Below are 18,150 nucleotides of genomic sequence, written 5' to 3'. Positions count from 1 at the left end.
GTGGCGTTATAATTGCAGCCGGGGAGGCAGCCCGCACACGGCTGCCAACACTGAGTTCTCCGAGCCGGCACAGAAGGCGAGTCAGAGTATCGGGCCTGGTCGTCGTGGTGCACCGCAGACTCGTACTCCCTTTTTCTTACCTGAGCATCGATCTCGCAAAGCTCCTCGCGGCTGGCTACAAGTTTGTACATGACTTTTTTGATCGCCGTTCTTTCAGTGCCACTGCTCTCGATGAGCGTCGTCGCCTCGGTCACGATTTTTGTTACTTAGGCTCGCCTGGCAGCACGTTTGGCTTTCAGCCGGTCCAAAACTGCAGTAAAATTCCCTGCGTACTTACTCTGCAGGCAGTCAGTTCCGCGCGGTGTCTCCGTGGGTGCAGTTTCGAGGAGGACGAAGTTCCTCCGGTGATTTTTTCCAGAAGAAATTCGTCTTCGCCATCGCTCGTTCTACACGTATTTGGGAGCCGCTCGTTACCCTTGAGTTTCGGCACCAAAAGTTGCGAAGCGACCACCTCGTTGTATTTGAGCCACCAGGAAGGCGAGCTTGCAGACACCCTGATGCAACGCTTTAATGGCGATGGCGGACAAATTTTCAATGACTATGATAGTGGTGTACGCTCTGCTGGCCGCGATCTGCGGATGCACAAGCGCACGGTCTCTTCTTGCCAGTGGTCATCCTTTTCTATTAAAGGTTGTCTCTCTCTCTCTTGCTTGCTCCTCGTCGCCTGCTATTAGACACAACTCTAAAAACTCGACCAGTCTTTAAAATCTGCTTTTCGAAAAAATTATGACACTCAATGTACACCTGGATATTGGGACTCAACCACTGAGTTTTCTTACGAAGTAGAAGCAATAGCTCCGTTTTTATGGGGAAGCATTGCGGTACACATACAGCAGTGCCCTCTATTCCATCTGTCAAATATGGCTTGGAAGATTTATTTTATTTGCGCATCATTGCCCTGTTTGGTTTAAAGTGTGATACCATCATCATAGAGACTGTGATGAAGATTTGGGATTTATACTGGTGCTTGGAAAATTATAAGTATGGTGAAGTTAAGCAATAGCCACGAAACACTGCTTCTTATAGCTTTAATATTGATGGTATGCGAAATTCTTCTGATTTTTTACACAAAGCTGGAGTATTGCTGTTCACAAGTCGAGTAAGGATTAAGGTGTACAATTTCACGTCATAGAATATCGTTTAAAAACCCTGTAGAACTGTCGCATCTGTGACTTTTATCTGGTAAGGTCTAGGCTGTAACTTCAGCTGTGTCGGCATGTTGTGGTGCGGCTGTGATGTCCTGATTATGGTAGAGATTTACATCATTGGTTGAAAGCTCAGTAAGAATGCCAAACATTGTGGGTGGGGGAGAATTAGTTTGATTTATGTGTTCGATGATGTAAGTTCATACGATGTGCTCTACGAGCTTTTCCCTATAAGATGTAGGTTATATTGGTCCCAAGTGAACACTGCTTGAGTTTTGCCAGGGCTGCTTGAGTGTTTGCGAGGGTTAAAAATTAAAAAGCCGTTTGAGAGAATCCATGTCTCCGGCAAGGGGCCGATGTTCCAATGTTAATTGAAGGAACGAGTTTATATGGTAACGCAGTTGTCGCCTATGTTACGGAGCGCTTTGTTAGTGACCTAATAATTACCCGGGGCAGAGGTGGTGTCGCTATTAGCAAGTGCTGCTGTGAATTGTGCCTCCGCGATGTCTGCATCTAGGAGCTCATTGGGAACTTCCCGATATTCTGAATGAGGGGAGGGGGGGGTTACTCACAAGTAAGAATTTATTCACTTTGAGAGTTATAAACAGCTGTTCTGTACGAGGGTAGCTGCATATTTACTTTCATGTGATTTTCTGTGCTGTTCTGGACAGGCACGAACCAAGATGGCGTCTAAGAAGGGACATGTGTGTATCATACTAAGCGTTTCACTTTGCAAATTTGTACCAACCCAATGGCTTCCATTCCAGTCACATATTTTCTGGCCTTTTCGATCGGTCCTGGAATTTTATATCGTTGGCGTTTGTTGTGCGTATTGCCTTACAATAGCGAAGAGCGTTCTCATCCTCAAGAGGAAAGAGGCGATGTTAGGGAAGAGAGGGATGACTGCTACTTGCGTCCCATCTTCTTCGTCGTTGTAGCATGGCCGGATACTAACTAGCCCAGCTGTCGATTCTGCTGACTGCTACTACCTTTCGTTATTTATAGATTGAGTTCCAACTGTTATAATAAATCAAGTTCACTTGACCGCAAGTTTTCTTTCCCTCCCTTTTTCCCATACCATGTTATTTCAATTGCGTTTGTTTTTTTCCACTCCGCCCTTTTCGTCCCTTATCGCCCTTTCCCTGTCCTCTTGCCGTTGCACACTCTTTATCACTCCCAGTGCTATTACTTGCCATCTGCGACTTTCCTTTCTCCCCTTCCCGCGAATACACTCTTTTTTCTCTCACCAATAACCCACCGATTACCAGTGTGTCACCCAGTAGTGAGCACTCTGATCAGTAACATTTATGGTTATTTGAGAGAAAAAAAATCGCTTTTTGCTAACCCAACGAAAGCGACCGCATTGTAACCAGTGGCCCATTCGCTCACAACTTCGCATGCCTGACTACTTGTTTGACACAAATAAATCCACTGCATTCGTAATTTGAGATGTAAGAGGAGAATATATCCAGGAATGGGAGGGAAAGAGGGTGGAGGGAGGTATGGGGCAGAGGTAACAGAAAATGATCGTCTTTCGGCATCTATTGCAGTGACCGAAGCAACTACGAAGCGAATTTCTTTTTTTTTCTCAGAGCCGATGTAGAACATTTTGACAGTATTTTTTCTGGAATATCTATAAATCTTTTCGATAAACTCCACACTCTGCAAACATTAGAAGTATCGTACAGAAAGCAGCACCGGGACTGCCGCCACCGTTGAAACGGCTACTAACAGCATGAAAAATTATTTTTTAATGCGGGCTATGACTAGAGACATCCTGTTGTAGCATAAGTGTACGGTAATACTTATTTCGGCCAATTTAAAGCCTTCGTTACCGCTTTCACCTCCTATTTCTTTATTAATTCAAAACAACTCTTCAATCTGAGTGCCCTTCTTCGTTCACCTAAGTGCGAAAATTTTGCCTGCTTGCCTGCCTGCTCGACTGTCGACTTCTGCCTGCCTGCTACTGCCTGCTAGCATCTGTCTGCCTCTGCCTCTCCCTACCTGCCTCTTCATGCCGGCCGCTGCCTCGCTGCCTCTGCTGCCTGTGCCTACATGCCTCTGCCTCCTTGCCTGCCGGCCTCTGCCTGCCTGGTTACCTGCTTCTGTGCTTGCCTACTGGTCTGCCTGCCTGCCTGCCAGCTTATCTGTCGGTCTGTTTGTCGGACAGTCCGGCCCCCCGATAAAAAGTTAGATTTTTTTTTATTTCGGGATATGGGATCTGCAAGCAACAGCGCCCTCCAGACATGTAAATTGTGTGACGCTTCCTAGTGTGGTGAGGAGAATCCGCCCTAAAATAAGGCAACTAATGTTTGAGGAAAGCATCTCATGTTTAAGGAACTCATGTATAAGAAAAGTATCCATTCTTTTCAAGGTTTTATGGTGCGTGCAAGTGATAATCTGTAAAGCACGTAGTGGTAGCGCCATCACGCCAAACATTATAGATTGGTGGCAACGGATACGATGATCTGGCAAATAAAGACAGGACGGCAAACTACGCAAATAACCACACTTCCAACGATGCACTCTATGCAGTCCCAACGATGAACGCCTGATATAGGATTGCGGCAAGCTTGGCGGAAAAAGTGAACTCAAACCACGCTACGTCAGGTACAAAACTTGACTTAAACAAAAAAGTGAAAAGAAACATACATGTTCCTCAGACTCCCTACCGTCTTTCGCAAAATATGTGAACCTTCCTCAGTTCATTTTTAGATACATTTAGCGCTCTTGGAAGCTACTTTTACCCGACATGACTTGAATGACGAAGTTCGTGTGTGGAATGGATCTATAAAGTGGTCGTATACCACCAGCGAGCAGGTTTTAAACATGAGTCGTTAGGTTAAATTAATTATTTCAACCAACAAGCCATTATATAGGGAAAACCTTTCCGAACTATAAAATCTGGTACCACATATCTTGTCAAACAGCTCAGCAAAAACAACACATTAAGAATATTTCAAACCAAACAAAAATGTATATAATACCAGGAGTGTTTTTCCAAATAAGAATAGAAGTGGGCCTGATTTCTTCGACCGCAAGCCAAAAAAGGCGTTAAAAAAATGTCTTAACCAAACATTACTAAAAGAGCTCGCACTCCAAGCTTGAAACTCAGGTTACAATTCAAAGATAAAAAGTAACGAAAGGTTCCGACAGATGGGAAGCGAGCAGTGCGAGTGTGTAAATATAACAGTATTCAACAATTTTTCTTTCTGTTTGTAAAGGCAGGAACTGGAGACGAGAGAAGGAGAGTGAGAGGTGGGCGGGGCAGAAAGGAGAGCTAATCGCAGGGAGCGGAAAGAGAAGAAGACAAGTCTTTCGGAGAAATTTGCACCGAAGAAATTACGTAGGCGGCCGTTTTCTTCTTTAGGTACCAGCACGTTTAACTGTTAGTCACTCACTGTCAACAGTTCAACTAATGATCGCGATCGTGACAAAGGTAACAAAAGTTGCTGACAAAAGTAACTTCGTGTTTCTTTTTCTGTGTTCTTCGTCAACTCTGCAAGTACAAAAGTAGAATTAAACACTGCAACGCTAAGCGAATGGTACGTACCACTTTTCTGGATTTCCATTGCGAGCTTCTCTGCGAAATCTCCTTTGTAAAAATAATCGGCTCCTCCGCTGTTGGCCACAGCCTCTAGAGTCTCGCCCAGGTCTTTCTGAATCACTTTTTCTCCTTCTTTCAGCAGCTTACCAGTGTGATTAAAGATTCGACTGCAAAGAAAATGTTTTACTTGATGACACAAATGCAGCACAACGCTACAGGGAAGAACAACAACAGTTGGCACCCTTGCTTTTTCGTAACTACCCTTTATTAACCCCGAAAGCACGACTTCCTGATGTATGTATGTATGTATGTATGTATGTATGTATGTTGTATGTATGTATGTATGTATGTATATATGTATGTACGTACGTATGTATGTATGTATGTATGTATGTATGTATGTATGTATGTATGTATGTATGTATGTATGTATGTATGTATGTATGTATCATCATCATCATCACCAGCCTATCTACGCCCACTGCAGGGCAAAGGCCTCTCCCATTATTCTCCAATTACCTCGGTCCTGTGCCAACTGTGACCAATTTATCCCCGCAAACTTCTTGATCTCATCTGCCCATCTAACCTTCTGCCGCCCCCTGCAACGCTTGCCTTCTCTAGGGATCCACCCTGTTACCCTTAATGACCAGCGGTTATCTTGCCTTCGCATTACATGGCCTGCCCACGTCCATTTCTTCTTCTTAATTTCTACTAATATGTCTTTAACGCCAGTTTGCTCCCTGACCCACTCCGCTCTCTTCTTGTCCCTTAATGTTACACCTATCATTTTCCGCTCCATTGCCCGCTGAGTCGTTCTCAATTTAAGTTGAACCCTCTTAGTGAGCCTCCAAGTTTCTGCCTCGTAGGTGAGTACCGGAAGATGCAGCTGTCATACACTTTCTTTTTCAGCGACAATGGTAGGCTGCTATTCATTATCTGAGAATGTCTGCCATATGCACCCCACCCCATTCTGATCCTTCTAATTATCTCTGCCTCATGGTTGGGATCTGGGGTCACAACTTGGCCTAAGTAGATATATTCGCTTACCACTTCCACTGCCTCGCCGCCTATCTCAAACTGCTGTGCTGTCCCGAGGTTATTGATCATTACTTTAGTTTTCTGCATATTAATTTTCAGGCCCACGGTTCTACTCTGTTCGCCCAGTGCGGAAAGCATGCTTTGCAATTCATCCCCCGAGTTACTTAGCAAGGCAACGTCATCAGCAAATCTGAGGTTACTGAGGTATTCTCCATTAACCCTTACTCCCACCTGTTCCCAATCCAACGTTCTGAATACTTCTTGTAAGCATGCTGTGAATAACATTGGAGTTAGATTGGAGTTAGAATAACATTGGAGTTACATGGCAGCGATGGCGTAGAGGTACAACACCCGCCTCGCGTGCAGAAGGGCCGTGGTTCGAATCCCGGTGCCGGACAATTCCCACCGGATTAAAAAAAAAAATCCGCGTATTGATGGAATTGCACAAAGGGGCTTGGGGTGCGGCCTGACCCCGGCGACCATTGCCGGTAATGCACTCCCTCACCAGAGCAGGACTGGCCACCCTGGTGTAGTAATGGCCACAACCTCCCATGAATACGCGAAGTATGTATGTATGTATGTATATATGTATGTAATTTATATGTGTATGTTTGTATATATGTGTGGGTGTGTGTGTGCGTGCGTGTGTGTATATGTAGGTATGCATGTAGCGTATCAGAATAGGAAATGAGGGGTTCGTTGTAATAAGGCAGAAATAAATGTTGGCAGTCAAGGAAACCTCGGGAAGCGAAGGGAGGATGTGGTAGGTTATTGAAACAGATAAAGAATTTGGAAAGAAAGAACGTGGAGAAAAACTGCCCGCCAAATGGGATCCGAACCCACGACCTCCAGCATACCGGTCTGGTGCGATAACCGCTACGCTACCAGCGGGGCGATTTTCCCTCCACTTTCTGGGGTATTTATGTGGATGTAATTTTTTCCTGTGCTTGGGGGTGGTAGCCAGCACCACTCGGACTACTCGGGGTGAAGGGTACCTTCTTTTTAACCCCCGGGCCGTGACTCGAGTGTCTCATCATCATCATCATCACCAGCCTATCTACGCCCAATGCAGGGCAAAGGCCTCTCCCATTATTGTCCAATTACCTCGGACTCGAGTGTCTACGACATGTCAAGTGCTCGACCAGCGTTGAACCCTCGTAAGCTACCTATGGCACCAAGACTGCCAGAACAGAGGCCCTCGCTATGCATGTAGCGAATCAGAATAGGAAATGAGGGGCTCGTTGTAATAAGACAGAAATAAGGGTTGGCACTCAAGAAAACGTCGGAAAGCAAAGGGGAGGATGTGGTAGGTTATTGAAACAGATAAAGAATTTGGAAAAAAAGAAAGTGGAGAAAAAAGCCCGCCAGGTGGGATCCGAACACTGAAGATGGTTGTGGTTCGTTTCCCCGAAGTCCGGTGTCGATCAGGAACCCAATCGCCCGGGCTCCGATTGATTTGGCAGGGGGCTGACAGGGCGATGGTGTTGAAGTTCTTGGAGACGGCGGTAGAATTGACGAACTCGAGTCGTTGGAGTTGATTAAATGAAACGAAGAGTTTACATACAGCTATATACAGTAGGAAAACTAGGTACATGAGTAATAAAGATCAAAACTTCAAGCTGCAGTTAGACGCTACCTCTAAGTGCATACAAATCAATGTAGGTTCTCAAACTTCGTTTAACTCTCCTATCCTTGGAGCGTACACAAACCGCTCGAGAAACAACGGCCGAGACCCTGTCTCGCCGCAGAATGCGTCTACAGGTTTTCCCGCTCAATTTAATCCAATCGCCATACAATTTAATCCAAGCGCCAGTCAATTTAATCCAAGTGCCTTCTAATTTAATCCTAACGCCATCTAATTTAATCCAGGTGCCAGCGAATTTAATCCAAGTGCCAACGAATTTAATCCAGCTGTTGCAGGGTTGTTCAGGGGTGTTTTGTGCGGCATTAGACGAGCTTTGCGGGCTTTCATACACGGGGTGTGAAGAAAACGTGGTGTGCCTTGATGTCTTACGTGCGAAATATTATATGAGCGTACCTTAATGGACATTTACCAACATCCGCAGATCAGGAGAGCGGTCTCGTTCAATCCGTAGGTGGCGTGGGGTGATCGTCTGCGAGATCGTCAGAAGTGTCGTCTGCTCGCGTATTGTTACCCCAGCAGATTTGCCACCGCATTTTTACGCCAGCAGACGACGCTTCTGTCGCCAGCAGGCGATATTTCTGACCATCTCGCAGACGAAATTATAATTCGGAAATATTGCTTAACACTACATAAAAGCATTAATGAGTTTTTACCAACGAAATGTGTTAAAGCATTGTTACGCAAGGAGCAGACGATAATTCTTACGCGAGTTACACTACGCTGGCAAATCGGGTGGCGTAACAATACCGGAATAGACAATACGTCTAAGAAACTCGCAGACGATCACCACACGGCACCGATGGAGTAAAAAAACCGCGGTCCTGGCCTGCGGGTGTTAGAAAATGTCCCGAGGAAGACCGAAGAAAGCGCCGGGTGAAGGAAAAAACAACAACTCAGTTTCAAATGTCGACAGAGCCCGGATAGTTGAGGTTTATCGGCGTGGCGGCGACTTAAAACTTCTTGCTGAGACGCTTGGCATAAACGTCAAGACGGCTAGATCCATTGCATCAACGGACCGAAGCACCGCAAGAAAACGTGGTGGTTCGTCAAAGAAGTTCGACGTGACCGTCGTACACGCGCTGACCGAGATCGTTGACAATAACCCAACTTTCACGCTTTCTCATATTCGGTCTGCCCTCCTCGAAACCATGCCAGACTTTGAGATTAGTTTCTCCAGCATCGACCGGTTGTTAGATGGCCACGGCTATTCCCTGAAGTTGGCCACGCTCAGACCGGTAGAGAGAAACAGCCCGGAAGTCAAGTCGAAGCGTCGGGAGTACGCAGAATGGCTTAAAAACGATGGCACGACGGTGTAACGCTACTACATTGATGAGACCAATTTTAATGTGTGGTGTGCGCGGAGTTTTGGAGGAGGGAAGAGAGGTGCTCCGGCCGTAAAACTTGTGACGGGCACCAGAGGGGTAAATGTAAAAATCCTGCTCTGTATGTCGGCCTACGGCATCGTCCATTGGAGTATCACCGACAAAGTACACTGGGCAGGCTTCAACGAATTCTTGAAGAAGCGTCACAGCAAGCACATGAACAGGACCCCGGCGGCGAGGCGGTCTTTATTTTTGACAATGCTCCAGCCCATCGACGGGCGGAAGTGGCGGCTTTGGCCGTGAGCCAACACACGATCTAAAAACTGCCGCCCTACAGCCCTTTCTTCAATCCAACTGAAGAGGTGTTTTCGGAGTTCAAGTTCAATGCCGAGGCCTACTTAGAGGAACATCGACAGGCGCTCCTGAACGCACCAGCAGGTGTGACAAAAAAACAACACCGGTGCTCCATGCTTGTCAACGCCGCGAATGTGCAGCGTATGACAGACACAACTTTTCGTTGGTTCGCGCTGCCATTAACATGGATAATATGTAACCACATTCCGTACGATCGCTACATATTACACCTCGAGATATCGCGAGGTGTCGTAAGACTGCATTGTTCCTTGTGTGCTGTAATGTGAAGGACCCACTAAATAAAGAATTTCACATGGTCGAGTCATATAGCCGTTATGACCCTATGGAATTTTAGAATTTTAGAAGGTGCGCGGATCGTATGTCATGAAAACGAGTAAATCAAAGGGGCTTATTTCATATTCGTTAGGCCATCACCGGGTAACGGCAGAATCGGCTGGGGTGGAGGAGGGTGTAAAAGTGATGATATGTCTAAGTGATCATTTACCGCTCTCAAGTGTGACTGCAAATACAGGTTTTCCGGCTCAGGTTAATCCAAATGTCCATAGAATATTTAATTCAAGCGTCTACCACTTTAATTCCTGCGCCATGAAAATTAATCCAGGTACCACAAAAATGTTCAGGAGAGTTTCGGGCGAAATCGGGCACAGCTTTGCGGACTTTGTGGTGAGTGGTGTCATGAAAACGTGGTGTTTCTTCATCCATTATGGGCACAATGTCTTATGCGAACAGCTCAATATACATTTACCAACACGCGCAGACCGTTGCTGTGAGCTGGTCGCCTGCAAGAGTGCCGTCGATAACACACGTCAGAAGTACCGTCTCATCTTCGCGTAACAATGCCTTCACAACTTCCTTGATAAAGACACATTACATAAATGTCCTCTGCATTTTCATTTTCAAGAATTCAATGCTTTTATGCAGTGTTAAGCAATATTTCCGAATTATAATTTTGTCTGCGAGATCGTCAGAAATATCGCCTGCTGGTGACAGAAGCGTCGTCTGCTGGCGTAAAAATGCGCTGGCAAATCTGCTGGGGTAACAATACGCGAGCAGACGAAAGTTCTGAGGATCTTGCAGACGATCACCACACGCCACCTACGGATCGAACGAGACCGCTCTCTTGATCTGCGGATGTTAGTAAATGTCCATTAAGAACACCACGTTTTCATCCCACCACGCCCATCAAAGCCCGCAAAGCTCGCCTAATTCCGCACAAAACACCCCTGAACAACCTTCCAACAGCTGAATTAAATTGGTTTGCACTTGGACTAAATTGGTTGGCACTAGGATTAAATTCGTTGGCACCTGGATTAAATTCGATGGCGTTTGGATTAAATTAGATGGCACTTGGATTAAAGTGGCTGGCGCTTGGATTAAATTGTATGGCGATTGGATTAAATTGAGCGGGAAAACCTATAGTTGTCCGGTACGGCGCTGTACCCTAAACTTCCGACGCGATCCTAACTTCTACCCTAGGGATCTCACAAATCCCAACCTAGCTTTAACGGTCGAGACTCCTTGTCCCACCGGGAACTGCCCAGCTCAGCGCTCGGACAAAAAAATTCCCCGCATTTCCCCGCGGGGAAGAATGTGAAAGTGCGAATGCAGGAGTTGAATTTGCGCGGTTCGGTAATGTTCGCGAAAGAGAGATCACACACACACACACAACTACAAAGAAAGAAAGATGCATTTATTCACAGACACCTATTTGTGTTGTCGTTGTACTTGATTGCTAGAGCGGATCTCAGCTTTGAAATTTCGTGTCAGTACTCCTTTAAGCGGGTGCATTAGCCCTTCTCACGCCCGATTCCTGGCCAATCCCCCACGTGGGTATGTGCCATGTCAGCGGCCAGGCAGCGCGCGCCCATCTCCCCCCGTTGCCAAGGAAGACGAGGAGAATCCTGGCCAATCCCCCACGTGGGTATGTGCCATGTCAGCGGCCAGGCAGCGCGCGCCCATCTCCCCCCGTTGCCAAGGAAGACGAGGAGCGCGCGCACCCGCTGCTGTTGCTATGCGGACGGCGGCGGAATGCGGACGGCGGCGGACGCTTCAGGCTCGCTTAAGAAGTTCATTCGCACTTAAAACCATTTCTAACGCCCAAGTTCGGCCTTATAACACCTCGAGCTCACGCTCTCTGGGGAACGCCCCTGTAGCATTCGTACACGCGAAAGAGAGTGCCCAAATTCACGTAGACAGCTGTCACTCAGTGCTATACGGAATATTCAATGAAGCGCCACCATCTTTGGGTCAACGGCCCGCTCGCGGACAAGCAAGCGCGCGCGACCCCGCGGGGTGAGGGCGAAAGGCGGCGACAGTGCACTATGCCGACCGGAGCGCGTTAAGAATGGAGGCTCGCGCGGCGCACGCTCCAACGTCGGCAATTACACCTCCCCGGCGCACCACGCCGACGATTCTCGGAACCCGGCGGCGCCGTCTGCGTTTTCAATGGGGTATTATCCCTGTGGTATTCGGTCGGCCAGACAATCCGTCTCCCGTGCGTGCTGTGACAAATTGGCGTCTACTGCTCTGCAGTGTTGGCAGTGCTACTTCGCCAGACAGAGTGGCGAGTTCTCATGCGCCGCCCGGGCGCCTGGAGGCTTACCTCACGAGTGGGCCTTACAACTCCGTCGACACCGACTGCGTCCTAAATGGGGGATCATCCCAGCGGAATTCCGTTGGCCGGACTATCCGGCGCCCATACATGCAGTGACGAATTGGCGACGGCTGCCGCGTAGAGTCCCCAGTGTTGAGCCACCAGACAGAGTGGCGGGTTCTCACACGCAGCCTCCGCGCCTGGCCACTGACCTCATAAGTGGACCTTACAACTCCCCCCTTTATGAGGGTTACTGGATCTCTTGGTTCAATCAATCCGAAAAGAATTCAAAAGGGCCACTCGTTTCATCTCTCCGTCAGCAATAACAACGGAACAAAAAAAGCACGTGGAAGGAGCTAGGTATAACCACAGATGAGCCCCCTTCTATTTCTGCAGCTTATCCGAACCCTCTGTCACCTAAACTACAAACACAACCTATTCACTAGCCGTTCAACAGGGACGGAATACTCTAGCGAACCGGAAACATACCAAAAAATGCTAAAAACACTAAGTGCGAGTAAAAAGAAATTGGGTCGTGTCATCGGGGCGCGTAAACGCCACAAACAACCATACAACTCAACCTATAACACTGATGCGCGCTATACCTGCAAACACTCACAAGCATTCCGGCACTCGACAAGAACAAAAGGAATAAGGACAGGCACACAACACGGGCAATTTTGCAGTCAACAAAAATAAAACGTTAAGAAAGTTTGCATTGCCGTTATGCGCACGGGTGCAAATGTCCCCCTTGACGGCGTAGCCTGATAACGTTCCTTCAAGAACGTTCGGCTGTGCTTTCGTTCACTTGCGGTGCACAGAAAGGGCGGTTCGGTGCTCGGATCGATCAATTCTGTACACGGATCGAGCACCCAAGGCATATCGTCACGTACAACCACGGCACACCCACACACACACAACCGACGAAAAAGGACGGGTGAATGGGAATGTTCATGTCCGTCGTGGCGGCATTAAGGCTGGGAGGCAATTCAATAATGGCCTCCCCAAGCAACATTCCAAAAACAGGGTAGTGCATTCGAGTATTTGCAAACCTTCTGCAGATTATCCGGACCGTGTAGCGTTGTAATGTCAACGGAAGTCTCGACAATTTAGCCCCATGAGGCGAACACAACTTTGGGGAAGACGGAGTGGTATCATAAAATGAGACACCGTTTCCTGCCGCCATAGGCCGCGCGGCCATGCCTCTCCAATGCCCCAACGTACGCCAATGACACGTGCTGGCAGCGTGAGCGAAGGTTTGATGCTGGAGCGGAACGTCGGCCCGCAAACGAGACGACCGTCTCGGGGTCATTCTTTCCCTTACGTATAGAGTGCCCCGCTGCAACCACCTCACCAACATCTGTTATTACCAAAAACCGCTCGGACGCGCTAAGTGCATTCTGAGCAGCGGCCTGACCAAGACAGTTTTTTAGCTTTCCCGGCATGCACTCGTACTGGCACAACTCAGAACTCGGGCCTGTGACACACGGCCAGGTCGCAGAACTTAGTGCGTCAGCCCTTCCAGCGCGGCTCCCGACTGAATCTCGGTAACGGCCGCAACCGACAGTAATGCTATGAAGCCCTATCGCAGACACCGCTTTTGTGAGACCGCTGATTGCGTCTCGTTGCTCTTTCCCCTCGGCATCTGTCTCCTCACATGGTTTTTCTCTCTCCTTCCTAACCTCGTCGGGACCTCTCATTCTTTGTTCCGCAGTCTCCAAGCATGCGTTTTGGTGTTTTCCATCAGGCTCCTCGGGCACGCTCTCACCATCAAGACTACCTAACCCACACAACCTCCCTGTATCATTCCTACCCTCGTCACATGCTTTCTCGTCTTCTATCTCCTTTCTCTTCTGGGCGAGCTCCTGAACGCCTGACACGGAGTTCACTTTCTCGTGCAACTTTCGAGCGGCATTTTGAGCGCGGCGGGCCCCAAGACTTTCCTGCGTGACGCCAATCTCCTCCGGTCCACCGATTAGAGTTTGGGTACTGCCCGTGCTAGCAAGTTCAGCATGCATTAGCTCAGTGTGTGGTGTAAACGCAACTTGAGGCCCTACACTCGCAACAACAAGACTACCCCTTGACTCTGCTCTTATACCGGACGCGCTCGCTGGAACGCTCCTCATGCTCGCTTCCCTTTCCGTGCAGGTGTTCCCGGCTGAGCCGCTCGCTTCCTGTGCGCAGCCACGGCCGCTTATCTCGTTCTCGCGCGACTTAAAATTGAAAAACGGGCTGCTCCCATTCAACTTTGCTGTCAGTGCATAACTGGGCCTGCTCGAAGGGTTCTGCCTTATGCGCTGCAGCTCCACCCCCAAACTTTGCCTGCGAGGCTGCCCGTCACGTTCAAGCATCGCCTCATTACACCGCTGTACGATATCACCGGACGCGCTTACCTCGTCACTCCTCATCCCAATGTCCATCTCCACGCGTTGGACACCAGCGGAAATGCTAGCCTCATGTAGGGAGTCACGGTTGCTTAATTTGTCATCGCAATGTTCAACTTCCAAACGCTGGCCGGAATCGTTCAACGTCGCTGTCGCTATACAACTAGCTGGCTCTGTGCCCCATTGTTTTTGCTCGCGGGTGTCCGAGCGCAAGGACGTCTGCCTTCTCCGTTCCAGCTCCAACTCACACCTTCGCAACCGCTTTTCAGATTCGAGCTTCAGTTTTTGTATGCATTCTTCCGATTCTCGCGCCTCTCTTCTCTGTCGCTCCGCTGCTTCGCGCGCTGTTTCCTCCGCTTCGCGTGCTTTTTTTCTCTCTCGCTCCGCCGCTTCACGCGCTTATTTTCTCTCCCGCTCCTCTGTTTCGAGCTTCGCTTTTTGAAACTCTAACTCCATTAGTTTAGGAATTATTGTTTCAGACTCCGCTTGGAGCACCCCTCCTGCCGCCGGACTGAGCCTACACCGCCACAACGAAGCGTAAGAAATCCCACTCACCCGCACCGTCGGTGGTCGGCTGCCGCGTCATTGGCCCCATGCGCTGGCTTGGCTCTGCCGCTCCTCTCCGGGCGGAGCTAGGCTGCTGCCGATGAAGGCGGGCTGGCGTCCGTTTGCTGCCCCTGGCTGTGGACTGGTGATTTCTTCTGCCAAATCTTGCCGACTGCGCCAGCAAAAAAGGTTATGGTTCGTTTCCCCGAAGTCCGGTGTCGATCAGGAACCCAATCGCCCGGGCTCTGGTTAATTTGGCAGGCGGCTGGCAGGGCGATGCTGTTAAAGTTCTTAGAGACAGCAGTCGAATTGACGACCTCGAGGTGTTGGGTTGATTAAATGAAACAAAGAGTTTATATACAGCTATTGACAGTAGTAAAACTGGGTACATGACTAATAAAGAGCAAAACATCAAACTCCAGTAAGACGCTAGCTCTAAGTAAGTACAAATCCCTGGAGCTTCAGAAACTTCGTCTAACTCTCCTATCCTCGGAGCGTATACAGACCGCTCGAGAAACGGTGGCCGAGACCCTGTCTCGCCGCAGGATCTGTCTAGTTGCCCTGTACGGCGCTGTACCCTAAACTTCCGACGCGATCCTAACCTCTCGCCTAGGGGACTCACAATGCCCAACCTAGCTTTAACGGTCGAGACTCCTTGTCCCGCCGAGAACTACCAGCTCAGCGCTCAGACAAGAACCATTTCTAACGGCCAAGTTCGGCCTTATAACACCTCGAGCACATGCTCTCTCGGGAACACCCCTGTAACATTCATACACGCTGAAGGGAGTGCCCAAATTCACGTAGACACCTGTCACTCAGTGCGCTACGGAATATTCAATGAGGCGCCACCATCTTTGTGGCAACGGCCCGCTCGCGGACGAGCAAGTGCTTGCGACCCCGTGGGGTGAGGGGTAAAGGCGGCGACGGTGCCCTATGCCGACCGGAGCGGGTTAACAATGGAGGCTCGCGCGGTGCATGCTCCGACGTCGGCAATTACACCTCCCCAGCACACCACCTCCACCATTCAAGGAACCCGGCAGCGCCGTCGACGTTTTCAGTGGGTGATTATCCCCGTGGTATTCGGTCGGCCAGACAATCCGTCTCCCGTTCGTGCCGTGACAAGCTGGCGTCGACTGCTCTGCAGTGTTGGCAGTGCTACGTCGCCAGACAGAGTGGCGAGTTCTCCAGCGCCGCCCGGGTGCCTGGCGGCTGACCTCACGAGTGGGTCTTACAACTCCGTCGACACCGACTGCGTCCGGAATGGGGGATCATCCCAGCGGAATTCTGTTGGCCGGACTATCCGGCACCCATACGTGCCGTCACGAATTGGCGACGGCTGCCGCGTAGAGTTCCCAGGTTGAGCCACCAGACAGAGTGGCGGTTCTCACGCGCAGCCTACGCGACTGGCCACTGACCTCATAAGTGGACCTTACACGAACCCACGACCTCCAGAATACCGGTCTGGTGCCATAACCACTACGCTTCCGGCGGGGCGATTTTACCCTCCACTTTCTCGGGTATTTATGTCAATGTAATTCTTTCCTGTGCTTGAGGGTGGTAGCCAGCGCCACTCGGACTACTCGGGGTGAAGGGTACCTTCTTTTTAACCCCCAAAAACAGCAGCACCAGCTGAAGTTCAGGCACCCGAGAAAGTCCCGGCCGGGCCGTGACTCGAGTGTCTACAACATGTCAAACTGGCTACCTCCCCCAAGCGAAGGAAAAAATTACATTGACATAAATAGCCCATAAAGTAGAGGGGAAAATCGCCCCGCCGGTAGCGTAATGGTTATCGCACCAGACCGCTATTCTGGAGGTCGTGGGTTCGGATCCCACCTGGCGGGCATTTTTTCTCCACTTTCTTTCCAAATTCTTTATCTGTTTCAATAACCTACCACATCTTCCCCTTTGCTTTCCGAGGTTTTGTTGACTGCCAATCCTTATTTCTGTCTTATTACAATGAGCCCCTCATTTCCTATTCTGATTTGCTACATGCATAGCGAGGGCCTCTGTTCTGGCAGTCTTGGTGCCATAGGAAGCTTACGAGGGTTCAACGCTGGTCGACCCCTTGACATGTCTTAGACACTCGAGTCACGGCCCGGGGGTTAAAAGGAAGGTACCAGTTATCTTCGTGATGTTCTTTTCCCTGTGGCTTCTCCTACAAGCCGCAGTAGCGCTGAGGATCTCCCCCAGGGTATCCTCAACCGACAAACTCAGCCTCCGATACAAAACTGTACACATTTATTTACAGCCCGGCGGGCGGCTAAAAAAACAGTGCTCGGCCGGAGCCCAAAGACGGCGGGCCGAGCTCTCCTGCGCCCGGACCGCGTCTCCCGACGTCGTCTCCATCCTCCCTCCACCCTGCCGCTGGGGCCCAGGGAAGAGGGAAAAGCGAGCCCTTCGTGGGGGTCCAACCCCATGTGGTGGCAATTAGCGCATCCGGTGTGAGCAGGCGCAACGTTCCTCGTAATGCGCGGCGTTTCAAGGCGCCGCGCGACACTTGCGTTTCATTTGTGCGCTGCTCGTCCCACGGCCCGCGCCAGTTGGTGCGTCGAAGCGCCCGACGCCTCCACACCACTGTGAAACATACCTTCAGGAATGTTTCACACACGAAACACACACCACACACACTTTTGGCACGTGCCCCATCGTTCCTTCAGTTCACGACACAACAATAACACGGCCAGTGCCCCTTGACCCTGGCTACAGGTCACCATGACAAATAGCCACAATCCTCATCCAGCTTATTCAGAGCGAGCGGCCTTTAGCAGGTGGTACGCACCGGCCGTCGTCGTCTGAAAACCCCCTTGCCATGCGGCGCACCCCGTCGCACAACAGTAACAGGGGCCCCTCTCCTCCCCGCTTTCTCGCTCGAGAAGGAACCGCTTCTGCATCGCCCGCCTGCGTTGCAGTCACGCTGCACTGCGGTGAAGCTGGCTGACACTTCCTCCCTCCTTTGTCCGAACACCCCACTTCAGCCAATCCTTAGCTCGGAGCGCCGTGCTGCACTACGCGCTGTTTGTCAGCGTAATCAGCAGACGGCTGCTTAGCGGTCACATCAACGCTGACATGCAATGCTGGAGAGGCTATTTCTTCAGCCACTCCTGCAGTCCTACCTGCAATTGCCTGGGGCTGCACAACACGAGCGGCCGTACCCTGATTTGCACTTTCCTCTCTCACTTCGCTGGACCTTCCCATGGCAATCGCATTCTCACGACTCGACATTTGGGCATCTCCAGAAGCACAGGATGCACTTTGCACAACACCAACTGCATCCTACTCGCGCGATTCCCGGGCTGCTGCATCCTGCAAAGCTCTTGGCCGTTTGGCCACGCTCCCGGAATATTCTGCGTCTCCGCACGCTGCGACAACGGGCTCACGCTCACCTGAAGCCAGCCTCAGTCCCTTCAGTACTGCTGCCTTAAGAACTGCGTAGCTCTTGCGCTGCTACCCCGAGAGTCCAGCTAGGCACCCTCTAGCCCTCACGCTCAAGTAGGG

The 18,150-nt window shown here is 49.9% G+C and overlaps 1 protein-coding gene and 1 non-coding gene across 2 annotated transcripts in view; one reads left to right on the top strand and one right to left on the bottom strand.

The window, feature by feature from the left end:
- LOC144148132 (scoloptoxin SSD14-like) overlaps positions 1 to 18,150 on the bottom strand; it is a 100,668-nt gene that overhangs the window by 59,607 nt on the left and 22,911 nt on the right. Inside the window, exon 3 of the mRNA XM_077679724.1 lies at positions 4,759 to 4,919. Coding sequence (XP_077535850.1) covers positions 4,759 to 4,919 — 161 coding nt within the window. The remainder of the gene's footprint in view (positions 1 to 4,758; positions 4,920 to 18,150) is intronic.
- Positions 16,424 to 16,496, top strand: Trnas-gcu (transfer RNA serine (anticodon GCU)). The gene has a single exon. It is a non-coding gene; the product is annotated as a tRNA-Ser (tRNA).

This window comes from Haemaphysalis longicornis, unplaced genomic scaffold (assembly GCF_048455015.1).
Source record: "Haemaphysalis longicornis isolate Haplotype H1 unplaced genomic scaffold, Haemaphysalis longicornis Haplotype H1 scaffold_78, whole genome shotgun sequence".
Classification (NCBI taxonomy): domain Eukaryota; kingdom Metazoa; phylum Arthropoda; class Arachnida; order Ixodida; family Ixodidae; genus Haemaphysalis; species Haemaphysalis longicornis.
This window is presented reverse-complemented; position numbering and strand designations above follow the sequence as displayed.